The sequence below is a fragment of the Trichoplusia ni genome, chromosome 5, assembly GCF_003590095.1.
Source record: "Trichoplusia ni isolate ovarian cell line Hi5 chromosome 5, tn1, whole genome shotgun sequence".
NCBI classification, from domain to species: domain Eukaryota; kingdom Metazoa; phylum Arthropoda; class Insecta; order Lepidoptera; family Noctuidae; genus Trichoplusia; species Trichoplusia ni.
The window spans coordinates 9371318-9389665 of NC_039482.1; the positions used below are offsets into that span (position 1 = coordinate 9371318).

The window sequence follows — 18348 nt, forward strand, 5'->3', positions numbered from 1 at the left end:
GACTGCTATTGCTTTTACATTGGCGCACGCAGCGATGATAGAACCACGATTGTACAGAATTGCATTTACCACAGATATTAAAAGTCGCAGTAGACTGCAACAAGAACTCGTCGCGCTTACTTTTAGAAAACAAAGCCTACTATGTATGAGTATACCATTTCGCCGATAGTGGCAATGAAGTCACGAGTAGAAGACGTTCCAAAGGCCTATAGTTGTGGCAAGCAGGATTACGTATCGAATGAGTGCCGCAACCGTATAAAGAAAACAATCAAGTTCCTGTATAAGCTTCTAGAAGACAGAAGTGAGGTTGTTCTGAAATCGGTATCGACGATAAAGCAGTTTGTACGAGAAAAAGCAGGTTGACAGATCAAGCATTTGGAAGAAAGCGGATTGATTTGGTTTGAAATCTAGATTTGAAAATGAAAATTGGCCAACTATATACTACGTTGCTGTCTTACAATGCGTACTAAATTGAAATTCGGCAAGACGTTTAAAGGTTTGATGGTTATTGTACTAAGTTAATAAAGAAAAGCAACGCACGTAAGTGAATTTGTCTTTGCTAAATGGAATGTAGCATCATCACTTCGAGTCAATTGTATGTGGTCAAGTCAGTTGTATGTCTTGTGTTTGAAAAAAAGAAGTGAGTAAGTATAACGATTGTAGCCATTAGGCGAGGTATCGGAAGTTTAAGCAAAATGTCTTGAGTTTGATTTTTGTATGGTGCCAATATTGACAACTAATTATTGCTCTTATTACAGCTTGTCGTCTTATAATGTCGATTCAAAGAGACAGTTATTTGCGGAGGAGGAGCGACCTATGTCGACCGCTATGTCTGTACCTTAAAGTCATCGAGGGAAACTGGTGCGAAGTGCGGAGAGTGATCTGATCGTGTTGCGCTGTGTGAGCTCCAGCGAGTATCGAGTTAATTTGAACTGGGTGCTTATGGTCAAGCTTTCCTTAGGATCACTAACACAACGGTGGGTCGATTACAATTTATTTTTGATAAGGAGCGGCATATTTATCAGTATGAGTTGATGGCAGTTTCGTTAAGAAGTTGGTTATTTAAGATTTTAAAGTTATTGATTTACAAAAGGGGCTATGTATAGGACAAATAAAGTGTCAAATTGAAAGAACCAAGTTTAATGTTATTTTGATCAAGGTTTGAGAAAGTGAGGTTCTCTAGTAGTGGGTGTTGTGTTTGTAACCGGATGGAAGTTACGTGTGGTAGTGACTGGATAGAGGTTACCCGTTATGATCGTTACCTAAGGAGGTTGCATGATCATGCCCGGAGGGAGGTCATTTTGGTTTGATGCTTATGATTGGATTAAAGTTATAAGTGTGATGATGAACATTTCCCAGGGTTAATCAAAGTTAAGCACTGATATGTTATAATAAGTTTCTTATTGTTTGAATGATAATAGGTGTTATTGCACATGTCATTGGCAGTTATGCGTTCTGAGTATAAGGCTGTTAACACTGTTGTTACCACTAGTAAAGATTTTATCCAAAGTGCCTATATCTTTAGTCCGAAAACTAAGTACCGTTCCAAATAAAGAACGAGGTCGAGAATGGTGATAGTATAGAATTTTAGGTCAATGGTCGGGATCGAAGCAGAGACCGTGTTAACTATGGCAGAGGTGGCGACTGAAGAGACCATGGTGACTCTGGCTGAGATTGGGTCTTGGAGAGGCCATGGAGTCGGGTGGACTCAGTATTCACATGGAATGCGTGCGGACTTTGTATGACTCAGATTCCTGCTTTGAGATTCGTGATTAGTTCCAGTAGTGAGTTGCTGGTGGCAACTGTAAGATTGTAGAGTTACTTGGTAGCTCTGACTTAATGAAAGGTTTCTGGTAAAGAAGATACAGATGTTAAGATAAAGTCAACTATTATAATCATGATAACGAATGACCGAGTGGTGAGTACTGCTGTGTTGTTCTTTGATGCATAATGATCTTTAATAAAGCAGACTTTAGCTGACAAGTTTCCAGGCTAACGTAATACAATGCTGTGCAATACGTAGCGATATTTTGGGTTGAGTCAACGCGGCCGTGGCCGTGCGGACTTAAATGACTTTGTCCTAAAAATTAGGATTTCATATTTTTCATAAGTAAACATAAAGAAATATTCTTGGCTGAAAACAAATGTTGAATTTTGAGCTACGAGGTTTCCGTTGGTCAAATAAGACCCAATCCACGTAAGTGTGGAGCCTGAATTTGGAACTTAACTGAGTGAATTTTTGTTCTTGGTTTCTTGTACTTTTGATAATTTGTCCCTGGGATACTTCATGAGTAGAATGTGCCGATGACGGCGCGGGTAAGTGAGTCCTACTTGTGTGGTTAGAGGAGATCACTACTTAGCAGTTGATTCAATTTATCAGTTGGACTGTGTGGCACCGATTGGACTGTGTGTTGGCCTGTGTGGCAAATAGCCTGTGTGGCAAATGGCCTGTGTGGCAAATAGCCTGTGTGGCAAATAGCCTGTGTGGCAAATAGCCTGTGTGGCAAGCCTGTGTGGCAAGTAGCCTGTGTGGCGAGCCTGTGTGGCAAGTAGCCTGTGTGGCAAGCCTGTGTGGCAAGTAGCCTGTGTGGCCAGCCTGTGTGGCCAGCCTGTGTGGCCAGCCTGTGTGGCAACGATTAGCCTGTGTGGCGACGATTAGCCTGTGTGGCGACAACTATCCTGTGTGGCACAAACTAGCCTGGGTGGCGAACCTGGTTGGCATTCAAGGGCCTATGTGGCATTGGTGAGCCGGTGTGTTTAATATTTGCTAATCTATAGCTATAGCTGTAGTTGGAGTATAGTTCGGAGATGGATTTTATAATTTTTAAGATAGATTTGTGGAAAATGTGTCTTATGAGAAATGATAAGTGATCAGCAGTCACCCAATTGGTCAGGAAGGCCAAGACGAGAGTGTAGTGTATCATTTTATCTAATGTTTGCAGACAACAACGATGCACATGAGACACACGAGGACGTGTGACGACGCAGGACGGCCGTGACGGCGCGCGGATTAATTGAGAATACTTTGTTTATTTAGACGATTTTAATTGATTGTGGAAATGTGTATTAAGATAGTCCATAATTATTATTATAATGAGTAAGTGGTAAATTATAAAAGGGAGCGGGTTACCCCGAATAGAGTAGTAGGTGGCGCTAGGTGCGACGACGTTCGTTTTGACATGTCATGAAGACAGTTGTCATAAAAATAGCGAGCACGTACTAACCTATTGGCTCCAAATAATATTCCATCTCAACCGTCCTATTGTATTCTACTCCATAATGTTATAAGTTCACATTATACAATCTACAAGATAACATTGACGCTTTTATTTCGAACATCCCGTCGCTCATACGCCCAAGATGGAGGCCAACCTAGACTGTTCGGAAAATGTTCCTGACGCTCCCACATATATATGAATAAAAAAAAAATCATTTTAAATCACATGATTTCGAGTGAATAATATGAACACTTGGCTCACGCAGGTGGTGACACGCGCGGGGGCTGAGCACCCGTTCTCCGTAGCGGTGGCAGGTCCGTGGGTGTTCTGGTCAGACTGGCTGGCGCACGGCGTGTTCCGCGCGGACAAGCGCGCGGGCGTGGCGGCGGCGCTGCGCCGGGACGTGCCCCGCCCCATGGCCGTGCTGGCTGTCACGCCGCAGCTGCAGACGTGCGCGCAGGACGTGTGCGAGCCGCTGCGGGCGGGCTGCGCAGAGCTGTGCGCGCCTGATGCTGCAGGGGTACCTGTCTGCTCCTGCGGGCCGGGCCGAGTGCTAGCGCCCGATGGCCGCGCCTGCCAGCCTGCAGCCGCGGCCTGCGCTCCCGGCATGTGGGCGTGCGCCGAAGGCCCTTGCATTCCGGAAGACCGAGTGTGTGACGGCGTGCCGCACTGCAGCGACGGTGCTGACGCTAGCGATGAGGATCTGTTCTACTGCAGTAAGTGACTGATTGAACGCGTGGAGCGTAGGGCTGGGGTATAAAGTTTCTAACGAATCTTGTATTGCAGCGTCTCGCGCGTGCCCGGCGGACACGGTGTCGTGCGGGCTGGGCGGGCGCTGCGTGAGCGTGGCGCGCGCGTGCGACGGGCGCGCGGACTGCGACGACGGCGCGGACGAGGCGGGCTGCGCGTGCCCGCCGCAGCACTACCGCTGTGACGACGGCGCCTGCGTGCCGCTGAGCGCGCGCTGTGACGCCGTCGACAACTGCGCTGATGGCTCTGACGAGAGGGACTGTCCCGCCTGTTTGCACGCCGACTGCGCGCTGCGAACTGGTATGTACTCAATTTTTTAAACGGTTATTAAGATGGTAAAAACCTAGTGTCCAAAGTGAGAGGACATTTAAAGGTACCTCAAGGGCCTCCATATTTTGTTTTTTGTTTTACCTTTTCGTCATTGAAAACCAAACTCCAGTAACATTAAATATTAGACACATATAAATTAGGTATCTATGGTCACAGAACCGCCTCCAACAGAGACGAGCACAGCGGGTGCGGCGGAGGCTGGTGACGCTGGCGCAGTGAGCGGCTGCGGCGGCGAGCAGTTCGCGTGCGGCACGGGGGAGTGCGTGCCGCTGGCCTGGCGCTGCGACGGACGGAACGACTGTCCCGATGCCAGCGATGAGACGCTACACTGTCGTATGTATCTGAACACCCTAAATTTTGTATCACCGGTCTATAGCAAATCTCAATTTCGTCAAGTTTTCCACAGCGCCATCTAGTCAATGATCCGTGAAATATAAGTAGCTTGTATTAATTATGAGTACTAGGCAACTTATAAACATACTTATTTACTTCTAAATACATTCATACTATCATTGTGCTGTACAAAAAAAATATTAGAGTGGGAATGGAACCCACGACCTCCGTCTATATTAGTGTTGTCAATTAATCAGAGTTTGTTCCGACTTCTCTTCTCAGGGTAGTCAGATAGGAAATGTCGACTCCAGCGTTAAAAAAAAACGTGCGTGATATATATCCTGCAGTATAAATAATTCCATTACTTTCAATTTCAATTGTGTAATGCCAGGGCACACGAACACGACGGCGGCACCCTGCTCGGCGGATCAGTTCTCGTGCGGCGCGGGCGGCGGCTGCGTGGAGCTGGCGGCGCGCTGCGACGGCGCGGCGGACTGCCCGCGCGCGGAGGACGAGCGCGGCTGCGCCTGCCCGCCCGGCGCCGCGCGCTGCGCCGACAACGGACTGTGTCTGCACCCGGTATGATAACACATGCAGTACACATTAAAATTCTCTACTGAAAAAAGGTTTATAAGGCTGCTTGTCCACCGAAATGGAGAAATAAACAATAGGAATGCACAAAATCTCCGCTCGTCATTATTGGACAATCCGCTCAGTTGGATAGGCAGCCTTAGTTTTGACGCGAGCGGTGTACGAGTCAAAAACATTTATAGCTTGGCGTGTGCAGCAGCAAAGAGTATGGATTTAATGAGGTCGCTAATATCGCACATATTGTGGCAACTCGGAATTCTATGCATAAACGGTATTGATACTTGTTATTTTAGGGTATTTTTTCTCAAGTCATTAAGCGGGGAAACTGAAAAATGTTCATCAATAGGAATGCACAAAATTTTCAGCATTCCTTATTACAAAAGCTGGACAGGCTGCCTTAATTTTTGTCACAATCTGCTTACAACGATCACTGCTTCTGCTTGATGCGTAACAATCAAAAACATTTACCAACATACATGTTATGTTCAAGTTATCCTTATGATAGTGGCACTACTTCTTGCAATATATTGACACAAGCTGATTCTCCTCGCATGTACACGGCCTGAATTTAGCAGAGACCTCGTCACGAAAATGAAGAATCATACGAAGCATTTGTTGCCCGCCCTTGTGATCGCATGCTCTCAAACCGACTTTTATGTCCACCTTCATAAAGTATATTATGCTTAGAGCCTGTACTGCGACGGCGACGCGGACTGCGCGGACGGGTCTGACGAGCCGGCGGGCTGCGCGGGCGCGGCGGGCGCGGGCGGCGCCTGCGCGGGGCTGGCGGGCGCGCTGTACTGCGCCGGCCGCTGCGTGCCGCGCGAGCTGCTGTGCGACGGCCGCGACCACTGCGTGGACGGCGGCGGCGGCGGGGCGGGCTCGGACGAGGACCCGCTCATGTGCGGTACGTAACCGGCGACTAATTGACGAGCTTCTTGACTGAAAATACTTATACTAAATAAATGGATGGAAAGATTCAGGAGGACACCCCTCTTCTCTAAAATGTGGGGGGGGGGAGCTTGTAAGGATCACTCCACATTTTTCCCCTTGTTTGTATACACTCTTTCTTATTTGTATGTTTGTTTGTCGTTCTAGTTGGATTTTTGTTACTCAATTTTGAGGCACTTCTCGATAAACTAGTAGGCTGAAATGTTTAGGGTAGCTTTAAATCTGATGACAATGCAATTTACAACTTTAAACACGGATGGACCGATTTTGACAATCAAAAACGTGGGTACATATTATGATTTTTTTGAATCTATTAATTATTTACAATGCTAAAAATTCGTATGCCTTCTATGTATCAGTGATGAAAAATACTAGCCTTTTTTTGTTATCACACCAAGCCCCTAAAGTGGATGGAAATTTGTATAGAACTCTTCATGAATTTATTATTTGATTTTAAACGCTATCGAAACCTTTGTCAAAAATTTATGTGTTTATATATGATTATAACGCTGACGATTGTTTCTCGTGTCTCGTTCAGCGTCGTTCGCGCGCGCGTTCGGGCCATCTTCCGTGGCGGGCGGCGCGGCGGGCACGTGCGCGCGCGCGGAGTGGCAGTGCGGCAACGGGGCCTGCGTGCCGCACGCCGCGCTCTGCGACGGCGCCGACGACTGCGGGGACTACACCGACGAGAGCCACTGCAGTCAGTCATGTGCACTCTACACTTATTTATATTCTATTGGTAGAAATACCAGAAAAGAATTAGCTTTGAATATTGCAGTGGTGCCTCCCACTTTTAAGTCTTTTCACATTTGCTGTTGAATCGAGTAATGCCACGAGTAGTTTGTCTCGTTTCGTATTTATTCTGTTGCACTATATTATTTTGACAATTTCGACCCATACGAGACAGGGAAAGAAAACGAATTGTGGTAAGAAATATGTTTCAATATTAATATTAAATTGAGGGGCGTCTTTGATTTTACTTTTTATATACCCTTCTACTGCTTCTTCTAGACAAAAATCACACATTTCAAATCATTTAACCGTTGCTATCGTAAAGCTATGTTTCCCGTTCTCGTGTTACGGTGAATCGTTCAGTGTACCTGAGTGTTTAGATGTGGACGAGTGCGCGTTCGTGAACGGCGAGTGCGCGCACAACTGCACGGACCTGGCGGTGGGGCGCGCCTGCTGGTGCCGCGCGGGCTGGCGCCGCGCCGCCGACGGCCGCGCCTGCCGCGACGTGGACGAGTGCAGAGAGGACGCGCCCTGCGACCACAGCTGCCGCAACACGCGCGGCAGCTTCCTGTGCCACTGCGCGCCCGGCTACCGCCTGCTGCCCGACGGGGTCACCTGCACGCCGCAGTCCGGTACGTCACACACAATTCATGCGTGTTATTGCGATACATTTGTGATTTTAATTCCGCCTGGTTTTTACCCGCAGACGTGCGCGCTAGTCTTATCTTTACCAACCGCTACTACATCCGGCGCGTGCCGCTGGCTGGCGAGGCTCCGGACGAGCTGCTGGTGCATGAGCTCACTAACGCCGTGGCGTTAGACATGGAGTGGGAACGCGGCTGCTTGTACTGGTCGGACGTGACCCGTCTGGGCTCTGCCATACGGCGCGCGTGCGGGCCGCCTGGCCAGCCCGCCGGCCCGCACCGCCTGCTGCACGGGGCCACCCTGCAGAACCCTGACGGCCTGGCTGTGGACTGGGTGGCTGGCAACCTGTACTGGTGTGACAAAGGAACAGACACCATCGAGGTGTCGCGCACGGACGGCTCGCACCGGCGCGTGCTGCTGCGCGGCCAGCTCAGCGAGCCGCGCGCGCTGGCGCTGCATCCGGCGCGAGGGTAGGTAGCGGGACGAGGTATGGTGGGGGTGGTGGCGGGTGCGTGAGGCCCTGACGTGGCGTGTGTTGCAGCACGCTGTACTGGTCGGACTGGGGCGCGGCGCCGCACATCGGGCGCGCCGGCATGGACGGCTCGGGGCGGCGCGTGCTGGTGTCGGCGGGGCTGTACTGGCCCAACGCGCTCACCGTGTCGCCCTCCTCCAACGAGCTGTACTTCGCGGACGCGCGCGAGGACTACATCGCCGTCGCTGACCTCGACGGCAACAACGTGCGCGTGCTCTTCTCGCGAGGTTTGCCACTCAAACATTCATTATTTCCTTTTTTCCCAATATATTAGAATGGATTTTTTTGTCACTAAAATAAATTATCCTCAGATACCTTAATAAAATCTACAACAGTCTTTTCAAATGCCAAAAAATGTTAATTGAGTGGAATTACAATGTATTGTGTGTCAGAGCGCATGCCTTGGCTGCGTCTACACCACGTGTTCGCGCTTGCGGTGTGGGACGGGCGCGTGTACTGGTCGGACTGGGAGACCCGCGCCGTGGAGAGCTGCCTGCGCCGCCCCGACATGCGCTACGCCGGCGCCGCCAACGACAGCAGCGGCGGCGCCTACCGCTGCCGCACGCTCGTGCACACCGTGCACAAGCCCATGGACCTGCGCGTCTACCATCCGGCTCGCCAGCCACCGCAACCCGGTACGTGACATCACGCGAGCCAAAAACACTTCTTCTTTGTTCTCCTCGGATCGGATCGTTAAGTTTAGTTTTGTACAGAGCTGTCGGCATTGTGCGCGGCGCTCAACTGCTCGGGGCTGTGCCTGCTGACGCCGGAGGGCGGCGAGAACGGCGGTGCGGGCGCGCGCTGCGAGTGCCCCGAGCACTGGGCGCTAGCTGAGGACGGACGCTCGTGCACGCCCAACTGCACGTCTGCGCACTTCGTGTGCGCGTCCGCGCTCAAGTGCATCCCGTTCTGGTGGCGCTGCGACACGCAGGACGACTGCGGCGACGGCAGCGACGAGCCCGCCTCGTGCCCCGCCTTCCGCTGCGCGCCCGGCCAGTTCCAGTGCGACAACGGGCGCTGCGTGCACCCGTCGCACATCTGCGACGGCGCGCCGCACTGCGGGGACGGCTCGGACGAGCGCGACTGCGACAAGTTCACGTGCCTGGCCTCGCAGTGGAAGTGCCGCGGGAACAGCTCGGCCGGCGTGGCCGCGCGCTGCGTGCCCGCCGCCGCGCGCTGCGACGGACGCTACGACTGCCACGACAAGGACGACGAGCACGACTGCCCGCCGCGCACCTGTCCGCCGCATCATGTCAGTATACATCACCTCTACATAATGACTTGAATGTAATATATTGTTAGTTGTACATTAATAAATGCTTACTGAGCAAAGACTTGTGCTTACTGCCAACGTTGCAGTTTACATGTGCAAACGGTGCGTGCGTGCCGCTGGTGTGGGTGTGCGACGCGGACTCTGACTGCGGCGACGGGTCGGACGAGGGCGCCATGTGCGCGGCTCGGGCCTGTGCTGCTGACGAGTTCCGCTGCGGCTCCGGGCGCTGCATACCGCGCGAGTGGCTCTGTGACGCCGAGCACGACTGCCCCGCGCGCGAGGATGAGGTGGGCTGCCTGCCCGGCCGCTCGCCGCCCGCCTGTGACCCCACATACTTCCGCTGTCCCGACGGCCACTGTGTGCCCGGCCGCTGGCGCTGTGACCTAGAAGATGACTGCGGCGACGGCGCAGACGAGCTAGGCTGTGCGCCGCGTGCCTGCTCACCCTCCGAGTTCCGCTGCGGATCAGGCGAGTGTATTCGCGCCGCACTGCGCTGCTCGGGCGCCGCCGACTGCGCGGACGCCAGCGACGAGGCGGGCTGCGCGCCGCACTGCGGGCCGGGAGCGCGCGCCTGCCGCGCCGGGCCCGCCTGCGTGCGCCGCGACTGGTGGTGCGACGGCGAGCCCGACTGCCCCGACGGCTCGGACGAGGCGGGCTGCGCCGGCGCCGCCGACTGCGGGGAGCGCCTGGCGTGCGGCGGCGCGGCCCGCTGCCTGCCCGCCGCCTGGCGCTGCGACGCGCGCCGGGACTGCGCCGACGCGCGGGACGAGGAGCCCTCGGCTTGCGAGCAGCACGCCTGCCCGCCACCCATGTTCCGCTGCAACGACAACACGTGCTTGCCGCCCAACCTGGTGTGCGACGGCTTCCTGGACTGCGACGGCGACGAGAACCCCGCGTTCTGCGAGCGGCGCCGCTGGCTGGGCGAGGAGTCCGCCTGCCAGCCCGACGAGAGCCTGTGCGACGACGGCCGCTGCGTGCCCGCCGACTCGCCCTGCGATGCCGGTACTCACATACTGCTATAATTATTAACTTTTGCATTTCCAGAAAATATTATAAAAGCTTTATTTTAATTCATGAGCTTATTGAGATCATTGCATTGATATTGACAACGAAAATACATCGTGCGCTTTACGCAGATGCTGAACTGGCTTGCCGCTGGGACACGTGCTCGCAGTTGTGCCTGCCTAAACACCAGAACCACACGTGCAAGTAAGTCTCAATGAAACAAACTAATTTCATAGCATAGCTTGAAGGGCTTTTCTATGCATAAAATTCTATTTGGCAATTTATCCGTGACCATTAAGATGAAACATTTTGTAATTTTTATCGTGTTACAAATACAGATGTGTATCGGGCTACAAGCAGAGACAGCTACCGGACGGTACATTAACATGCGAGGCCTCAGGTGAGCGCGCGGTGCTGCTGCTGGCTGAGGGCGGCGAGCTGCGCGCCTGGCAGCCGCGCGCGCTGCGGCAGCATGACGACCTGGCCGGGACCACTGAGCTCGGGAACAGGTACTCCAGCATGCCTCGGACAATTAATTTTCCGAATCAAACACTATGTACACGGAATTGTAATCGTTACTCTTTCATCGTGTAATGGGGTTGCGTATCGTGTGATACAGCAGTAAGGCGGTGATCACGAGCGCATGCGGCGCCCTGGTGGGCGACACGTGGTGGGTGCTGTGGGGCGACGACTCGGGTCGCCTGCTGCGCGCAGACGTGACCGCGCACGTGCCCGCGCCGCGCGACGCGCTCTCCGAGGACCTGGCCATGCGCGCCCAGCTCGTGCTGCGCGTGCCCGGCGAGCTGCGCGGCGTGGCCGTGGACGTGGCCGCGCGCCGCGTGTACTGGACGCAGGCGGGCCCGCGCGCCGGGCTGGGCGTGGCCGCGCTGGACGGGCGGCGGCGGGCGGCGCTGCTGGCGCGGGCGGGGCGCGAGCCCGACGCGCTGGTGCTGCACGCGGGCGCGCGCCGCCTGCTGTGGGCGGAGCGCGGCGCCGAGCCCGGCGTGCTGGCGGCCGGCCTGGACGGCGCCGCGCCGCGCTGGCTGGTGCGCCGCCGCGTGCGCCGGGTCACCGCGCTCGCGCTGGATGCGCCCGCTGAGCGCTTGTACTTCGTGGACGCTTACTACGACACGCTGGAGAGCGTGCGCCTGGACGGCAGCCAACGCGCGCTCGTGGCGCAGTTCACAGTGCGGCCCGCCGGCGCCCCGCACGCGCCCAGCGTGTTTGTTGGAGGGCGCGCGGCGGAGGCAGGTCCTGCGACGAGCTCCGGGGCTACTCAAGCGGGGGCGCGAGCCTGTGCTCGTGCCGCCGTGTGGGAAGAGTGGGTGTACTGCGCCACCCCGCGAGGACTGGCACGACTACCCAAGCGGCCACGTCCTGACCTGCCGCGCGTGCGCATCACACACGCACCTCGTCGACCGCTCACTGCGCTGGCGCTGCTGCACCCGGCTATGTTCTCTGCGGACACGGGTCAGTACAATCCACTGTGTACCACTTATTTTTCTATGTAAAATCTAATGTAATATTCATTTTTATTGTTAACATCCTACCATTAGGTGATAACCCATGCAAGGAAGGAGATGCAGGAAACGGTGCTTGCGACGAGAGCGCGCTGTGCGTGCGGAGTGCTACAGAGGAGGGCTTTGCTTGTCTGTGCCCCGAAGGCCTCGTGCCGCTGGACGAGGCGGCCGTGCGCGCCCAGCGCAAGTGCGTGATCCCGCGCGGCGCGGCCGGCGCTGCGGAGAGCGGGGGCGGGGGCGCGGGCGCGGGGGCGGGCGGGGGCGCGGCGTGCGCGCTGGCGTGCGGGCCGGGCGCCTGCGTGCGGGGCGCGGCCGGGGCCCCGCACTGCCGCTGCCCGCCGCTGTTCACGGGCGAGCGCTGCCAGCACTACCGCTGCGCGCAGCACTGCCACCGCCGCGGCCGCTGCGAGCTGGACCAGACACAACACACCGACCTCACACACACGGCCGACCCCACTGCACCTTTACCACTCAAGGTACAGTTTGATGCTTGCCAACGTGCTCTGTCTTAGATGTCTTGTATGAACACTAATGATATTTGTTGTGTCAGTGTGTTTGCAACCCCGGCTACACGGGGGCTCGCTGCGAGCGGACGCAGACGGACGCGACGGGAGCGGATGCGAACACGACGGGCGCGTGCGCTCGCGTTTCCTGCGAGAACGGCGGCCGCTGCGCACTGCAGGACGGCAGAGCAGTCTGCGAGTGCGCGCCAGAATACACTGGTACTGTTATCATTATTAAATGATGTAACGGTTTACTCACGCGTATTATAACTCGACGAGTTCGACTCGCGATCCCGCCGCATCTGCTCATGATTAAGGACTCCGGTTGGGTCCGAAACTAGTCGGGCTACCCCGATAAATACGCGTGAGTAAACCGTTACATCATTTAATAATGAATCATTCTCACGACAGTTACTATCAAAATACTGTTATCATTGTCAATTGTAAAGACAACAACCACATTTTTTTTCTATTACATCTGTGTTGTGTGTCATAGGCTCTCGCTGTGAGCGCTGTGTGGGCGGGCCCGAGTGCGGCGCCGGCGTGTGCGAGCGCGACCAGGACGGCGCGCGCTGCAGACCTGACATTTGCCGGTTCTTCTGCCTCAACCAGGTAAGCGTGCCCCTCCCCCCCCACCTCCAACAGCCTGTATATAAGCTATTTCAATTTCTTACGAATACCACCCGTTTTTCGTTCTCAAACAAGTCTCAGAACGTGAAATATTGCACTATTATTTCTAAGTTAAGATTAAGGCTTTACTAAGCAACGGACGAATAAGATGATTGTACCTTCAACAAAACGGTATGTTATTAGACTAACATTTAAATCGTTAGAAGTTGTTGTTGTTGATTGTTCACTTCGAGGAGTGGGCCGTACTAACGTAGCTTGCCTACCACCACCCCTGCGTCCTGCTGAGGCTTGCGTGTTGCAGGGCGCGTGCAGCGTGTCGGCGGTGGGCGCGGTGTCGTGCCGCTGCCCGGCCGCGTGGAGCGGGGAGCGCTGCCAGCGCCCCGCCTGCGTGGACGCGGCCTGCGCGGAGCCCGCGCCCCCCGCCACAGCCGCGCCCCCGCAGACCACCGCCCGCGCCACACCCGCTACAGACGCGCCCAAGAGGAGTAATGGTAAGTACTACGGCTTTTTACAGTTATAATGCCTTCCAGCTGATGGACGTACAGCAAGATCAAAAACTTCTACAAGGAAACAATTACGGATATTATTATGTTTCATAAATCATCCGAGAATCAGACGACTTGGTACATCCGTATCTGATTACTTTGCAGTAACAGCTTCTGACGTCATCAGAAAGATTGCATCAATATCATATAAGTCTTTCCAGTAGGTATTTGTAGGCGTGGCCTTCCTAAAGAGAAGAGTTTTCCAGAAGTAGAAACAAATAGACAACAAATATTTTGTTTCTGCGAAAAAAATATCATCTCAAACTGAACATATAAAAGACAGTAACTTAAAGGAATCTGTTCAATATATATACATGTATTTATGCTTTTCATACATGCACGATGAAAATCTATAATAGACTACAGAACTATAATAAAAAAAATACAATAAGTGAGAGAACAGTTCCATATAGATCCCTGGGTTCGCAGCCGAAATGAGAGGTAAGACCAGCGAAAAAATGAATTGTCTTGAATGAAAAAAAAAATACAAGATAACGTGCCAGTTAAATTGGCACCCGTTTGTCCAACGAAAGTCAAGAAGACTACGATCATCGTCTAAAGTTAATTCGTAGCCGATAAGTCATCCATGAAACGACCGCGCCAAGCGTAGCTTAACATTTAATAGGTCGACCTGTGTGGCTATTATATGTGATTACGTAAACAATGCATATTTATGCGAAACCGGCTATTGCGTTCGATTTGCCATGAAACCCATCATCAGATTTATATGAAATGTTAATAGAACCATTCGGAATTAACACCAATAAAAAAAAAAAATTGAAATATAATCTATATTTGACGGATTACGCCCGAACTAACGTAAAAGAAAACAAAAATCCGAATTAAGAACCTACACCCGTTTTGGAAATCAGTTAAAAATAGTCTGCAACAATGCCGCAAATGCTTAAGCATATTTTACAAGCGTAATCATTCATTAATCTCACAATGATAATTATCGTAAACAGTCGTATTTTACGATAATTTATATTTATATAAAAATAAATTATTTTCATTAATAACCTGAATCGATGTCTTTATCTTTCTAATCTATTACGACACATTTTTTTTCATATGGGTTCGTATTTTCTGTTTTGCCCCAAAAACATAAATTGATCAAATTGCAGTAAAAGAAACTTACGCGTGACGTCACGCTCGTGTTTTAATTTTACCAAATCATTACATCACTAACCTCCTTCTCCTAAACTTGAAAGCAGTTTACATTTTGTTTTGTTCAGATAAAGCCGAAAAAGCTATCGTTGCCACCCATTTGACTTTCAAGACCCAATGAAATAATAAGTGGAAAGGTTATTGTAGAGTATAGTCACCGGCACGGATCTTGAGCGCTCGGCGGAAGAGTGGGGTTCGCTTTGCGCATCGTAAAATAAAACGCCAATCAATTGTGCGTACTCGTCGTCTTGAGGTGCATGCAACTGCAGCAAAGAACGAATTTCAACCAATACTGAGTGACGGCTATGACGCGATGCGCTGCGGGCCAATCACTGCACTTTAGTCCGCCCCGCGCCTCACTTCATACCGGAAAAGGGACCCAAAAAATCACTTTTGCGCAGGTGAAGGTCAGCGCTCAAGATCCGTGCCGGTAACTATACAAACATTACTTGAACTTGGGTTGTCACGCTACCGTGTGTTGAGCAACGTGAAGTTGAAATACAATCCACTGTGTAGCTCTCGGTAACAGCGCTAATGTAGCTAGCAGCACTCGGTTGAATATACTGAAAAACCGACCATGAGAAACCAATTAAAACACACAGTTATTCCGAAAAATAATTAATGCAAATTAAAACTGCTTTAACTATCACGGACGGACCCGCACGGAACCCTAAATATTTTATAATTTTAGAAAGCCTGTGGAAAAACGTTCTGTGTTCTATTATTAATAAATATTTTTGATAGTTTGTCATATCATTTTAGATCCACTATAAATTGAATATAAACTAGTATAAGAAACATCAGTTTTTATCAAAAAAGTAAATCAAACTCAACAATACACAATGTAAAAATTATGCGTCGGTACTCGCTTAACCTTGAACTTCGAAGCAGTAGTCTCGAACCCGGTCAGTAAACCAGTAGGTCAGGCCGGCACCTCGGGTAACATGAATATGCATGTACTTACGCGATGTAAACACCACGCGAGCCGGCGAAACATATGTTATCTGCGTATTGTTCAACTGTAAGCACTCTCTCGCGTCATAGACTTTGTGGGAAACAGCTTCCGGCCCGCGGGACTACCCGCGCGGACACAAGCTACGCCGGTGACGTCACACACGCTGCCGAACGAAGGTCGCATATCAGGAAAACACAGTTCGCGGAATATATCTGTGATAACTTTCAAAATTTGCTGATCTAAAGATTCAAGTTTGGTTTGAATTGTCGCTTGGATTCAAAATATCAACCTTGAGTAACGCGGCAACAGTGCGTTAGCTAATCTGACGAACGCTCATTATAAAAGCGTATCTTTGCTCGACCAGTGTTACCTCATCGGGGCGACTGCCTTGATTTTAGCATCACACTAACGTCCAGTAACTTCTGTTGTCAAGCCTGTGGCAAGATATGTCGCTCTCGTATCGGTCTGTTCAGTCATGAAAGGCGTTGTATCACGGACACCACCACATAAATCGTCTGCAATAGATGAAAAAGCCGCTTAGGTTTAGTTTTATCAACCGTTCAGACGCGTATCAGATGCAACTTGGCTTCAAGGAAATTCTCTAGTACTTGTATTCAAGTGTGATGCTGCACGGCTCAGTCACCCCGGCAGGTGGAGGTGCGCCACTTGTTGACATTAGTTATTTATATGTCCGGCGTGGCGCTGGTCACGGCCAGTACTCGGCGAGTGCTCGCCGGCGGCGGACCACTCGCGCGACATGCTTGAGTACAGTGACAACGTGCGTGAAAATACTTATCAGTGAGAAGTGACAGTGACAGTGTTATGAGAGGTCGGCGGAAACGCGCTCCTGATGGTGAGTACCTTCGGATGAAGCCGATGGGTCTGAGTGCTCCAATGAGTCTAGGCCCGATATCATTGTTTTCCTGATTACTTACTGTTACAATATAATGTCTAGTCTGTTTCTGGATAAATTAACCATTTAAAATTATCAAAAAAGATAGAAAATACTTAATTTTCTCAATATACTTTAAGTCCGATATTAATTATAGTATGTCAGCGTGACAGCCGAAATTATTTTATTTATTTTATTTTATTTGGGAAACAAACAGATGAAATATAGTTAATAAAATACAAACAAAATAAACAGTACAGTAAATTATATTAGGCTAAACTAGTTTTCAAGAGAATTAGGGTATCACAGAACTAGATATGCAATCGACCTGGTATAGGTAGGTCTCAACTCAAAATCGAAAAAGTTTTTAGTTCAGAAAATACGTTTTTTACGTACTCTACTCGTAAAAGTTTGATATTCGCTACAGCTGGCAGAATTTCTCGGAGTCTGCGCGTGCGCACCTCAAGATGACCCTGTCATGGGGAATTTACGTGTGCGACTACAGCCTCACGTATTTTCCCGCGTATTTTTTTCGTAGAAATGGACATCCGCCTAAGTAGCAGGTGGCAAAAATAGCAATTTCCAAAGTAGGGGAATAACCGACTACATTGTATGTGATGCACAGATTTTTAAAATGCTGTGTGTATATATGTCTAAAATTCATAATTAAATATTTTCATGGTTCTAGTGCTCTTGTATGTATGTAAATACTTGCGTTTGCCCGATGCTCTGTCTACTTGGGATGTAACATTATCCTGTTTTTGATGATCGGTTGAGTATTTTTCGCGCGAAAGCGTAACAAACAAACATGCAGACTTATCATATCACTAGAAATGGATCTCTTATATATTGGTGTGACATAATATGCATTTTTGGACTTGACATTTACTGAATACTGTGTAAATGCATATAATAGTATCTGTCGAATGCGCATGCGATTGATATTGTGCAATGTTACCGGGCGCAGCGCTGTGCGGTCAACAGCTGATGGAAGGTCGTGTCGTAATAGGTGTCGAGTGTGTCAATGGCCGGTAGCCGTTACTATAATAATTTACTGTGGTGAATATATTATATCATTGAGAACCGAAGTAGGATAGCGAAGCGACCCCTTTCGCAATTAAGGGAACAAAACAAAAAACAATATTGAATTAGGCTACTATGTACAACTTTTTGAACCTCAAAATAGAGATTCGACCTTCCCGAAACTTTTTGCTGTGGTTTTGTGATTTGGAAGAATGAGGCACACTGATATAGCCGCTAAGAGTCCAATTCTATTTTAGATAAAGTATGGGATAAAGTTCCTGCGAATTTCGATCGATAGCTGTGCATGAGATGCATTTATAAATTACAGACTCACAGCTATATTTGCAAGTTTTCCAATGTGTAATGTGAATAAAGGGAAAGATATCCGCTTAACATGAAGGATCGTAGTGACTGCACCTTCGCTTTATAGTATTTAACAGTTCGCGCAAGGACTGCCTTATAATACGTTATGTTAGCTCTGCATAATGAGTAATTGTGATGCGTGTATGACAGCGTCGGGTGCATCGGGCGCGCGCTGCGGGGCGGCGTGCTCGCACGGCGGGCACTGCGTGCGGACCGCGCGCGGGCCTGCCTGCGCCTGCGCCGGGGCCTGGGGCGGCGCGCACTGCACGCTGTACGTGGGACACGACCACGCCTGCGCCGCGCGCGCCTGCCCGCCGCCCGCGCTCTGCGTCTGGGGACCAGACTGTGAGTAGCCCAAGTTATACCGTGATGCACTATTTACTTTTCCTC

The 18348-nt window shown here is 50.9% G+C and overlaps 1 protein-coding gene across 1 annotated transcript in view; it reads left to right on the plus strand.

The window, feature by feature from the left end:
• Positions 1–18311, plus strand: part of LOC113493931 (low-density lipoprotein receptor-related protein 1) — a 39623-nt gene extending 21312 nt beyond the window's left edge. Inside the window, exons 34-53 of the mRNA XM_026871965.1 lie at positions 3484–3934; positions 4005–4268; positions 4455–4631; positions 5023–5210; positions 5910–6129; positions 6712–6987; positions 7136–7537; positions 7612–8020; positions 8092–8309; positions 8475–8717; positions 8796–9334; positions 9442–10357; positions 10492–10564; positions 10699–10869; positions 10980–11830; positions 11917–12356; positions 12431–12602; positions 12880–12995; positions 13315–13504; positions 18109–18311. Of these exons, the coding sequence (XP_026727766.1) occupies positions 3484–3934; positions 4005–4268; positions 4455–4631; positions 5023–5210; positions 5910–6129; positions 6712–6987; positions 7136–7537; positions 7612–8020; positions 8092–8309; positions 8475–8717; positions 8796–9334; positions 9442–10357; positions 10492–10564; positions 10699–10869; positions 10980–11830; positions 11917–12356; positions 12431–12602; positions 12880–12995; positions 13315–13504; positions 18109–18311 (6519 nt within the window). The remainder of the gene's footprint in view (positions 1–3483; positions 3935–4004; positions 4269–4454; positions 4632–5022; positions 5211–5909; positions 6130–6711; positions 6988–7135; positions 7538–7611; positions 8021–8091; positions 8310–8474; positions 8718–8795; positions 9335–9441; positions 10358–10491; positions 10565–10698; positions 10870–10979; positions 11831–11916; positions 12357–12430; positions 12603–12879; positions 12996–13314; positions 13505–18108) is intronic.
• Positions 18312–18348: the final 37 nt, after the last annotated feature.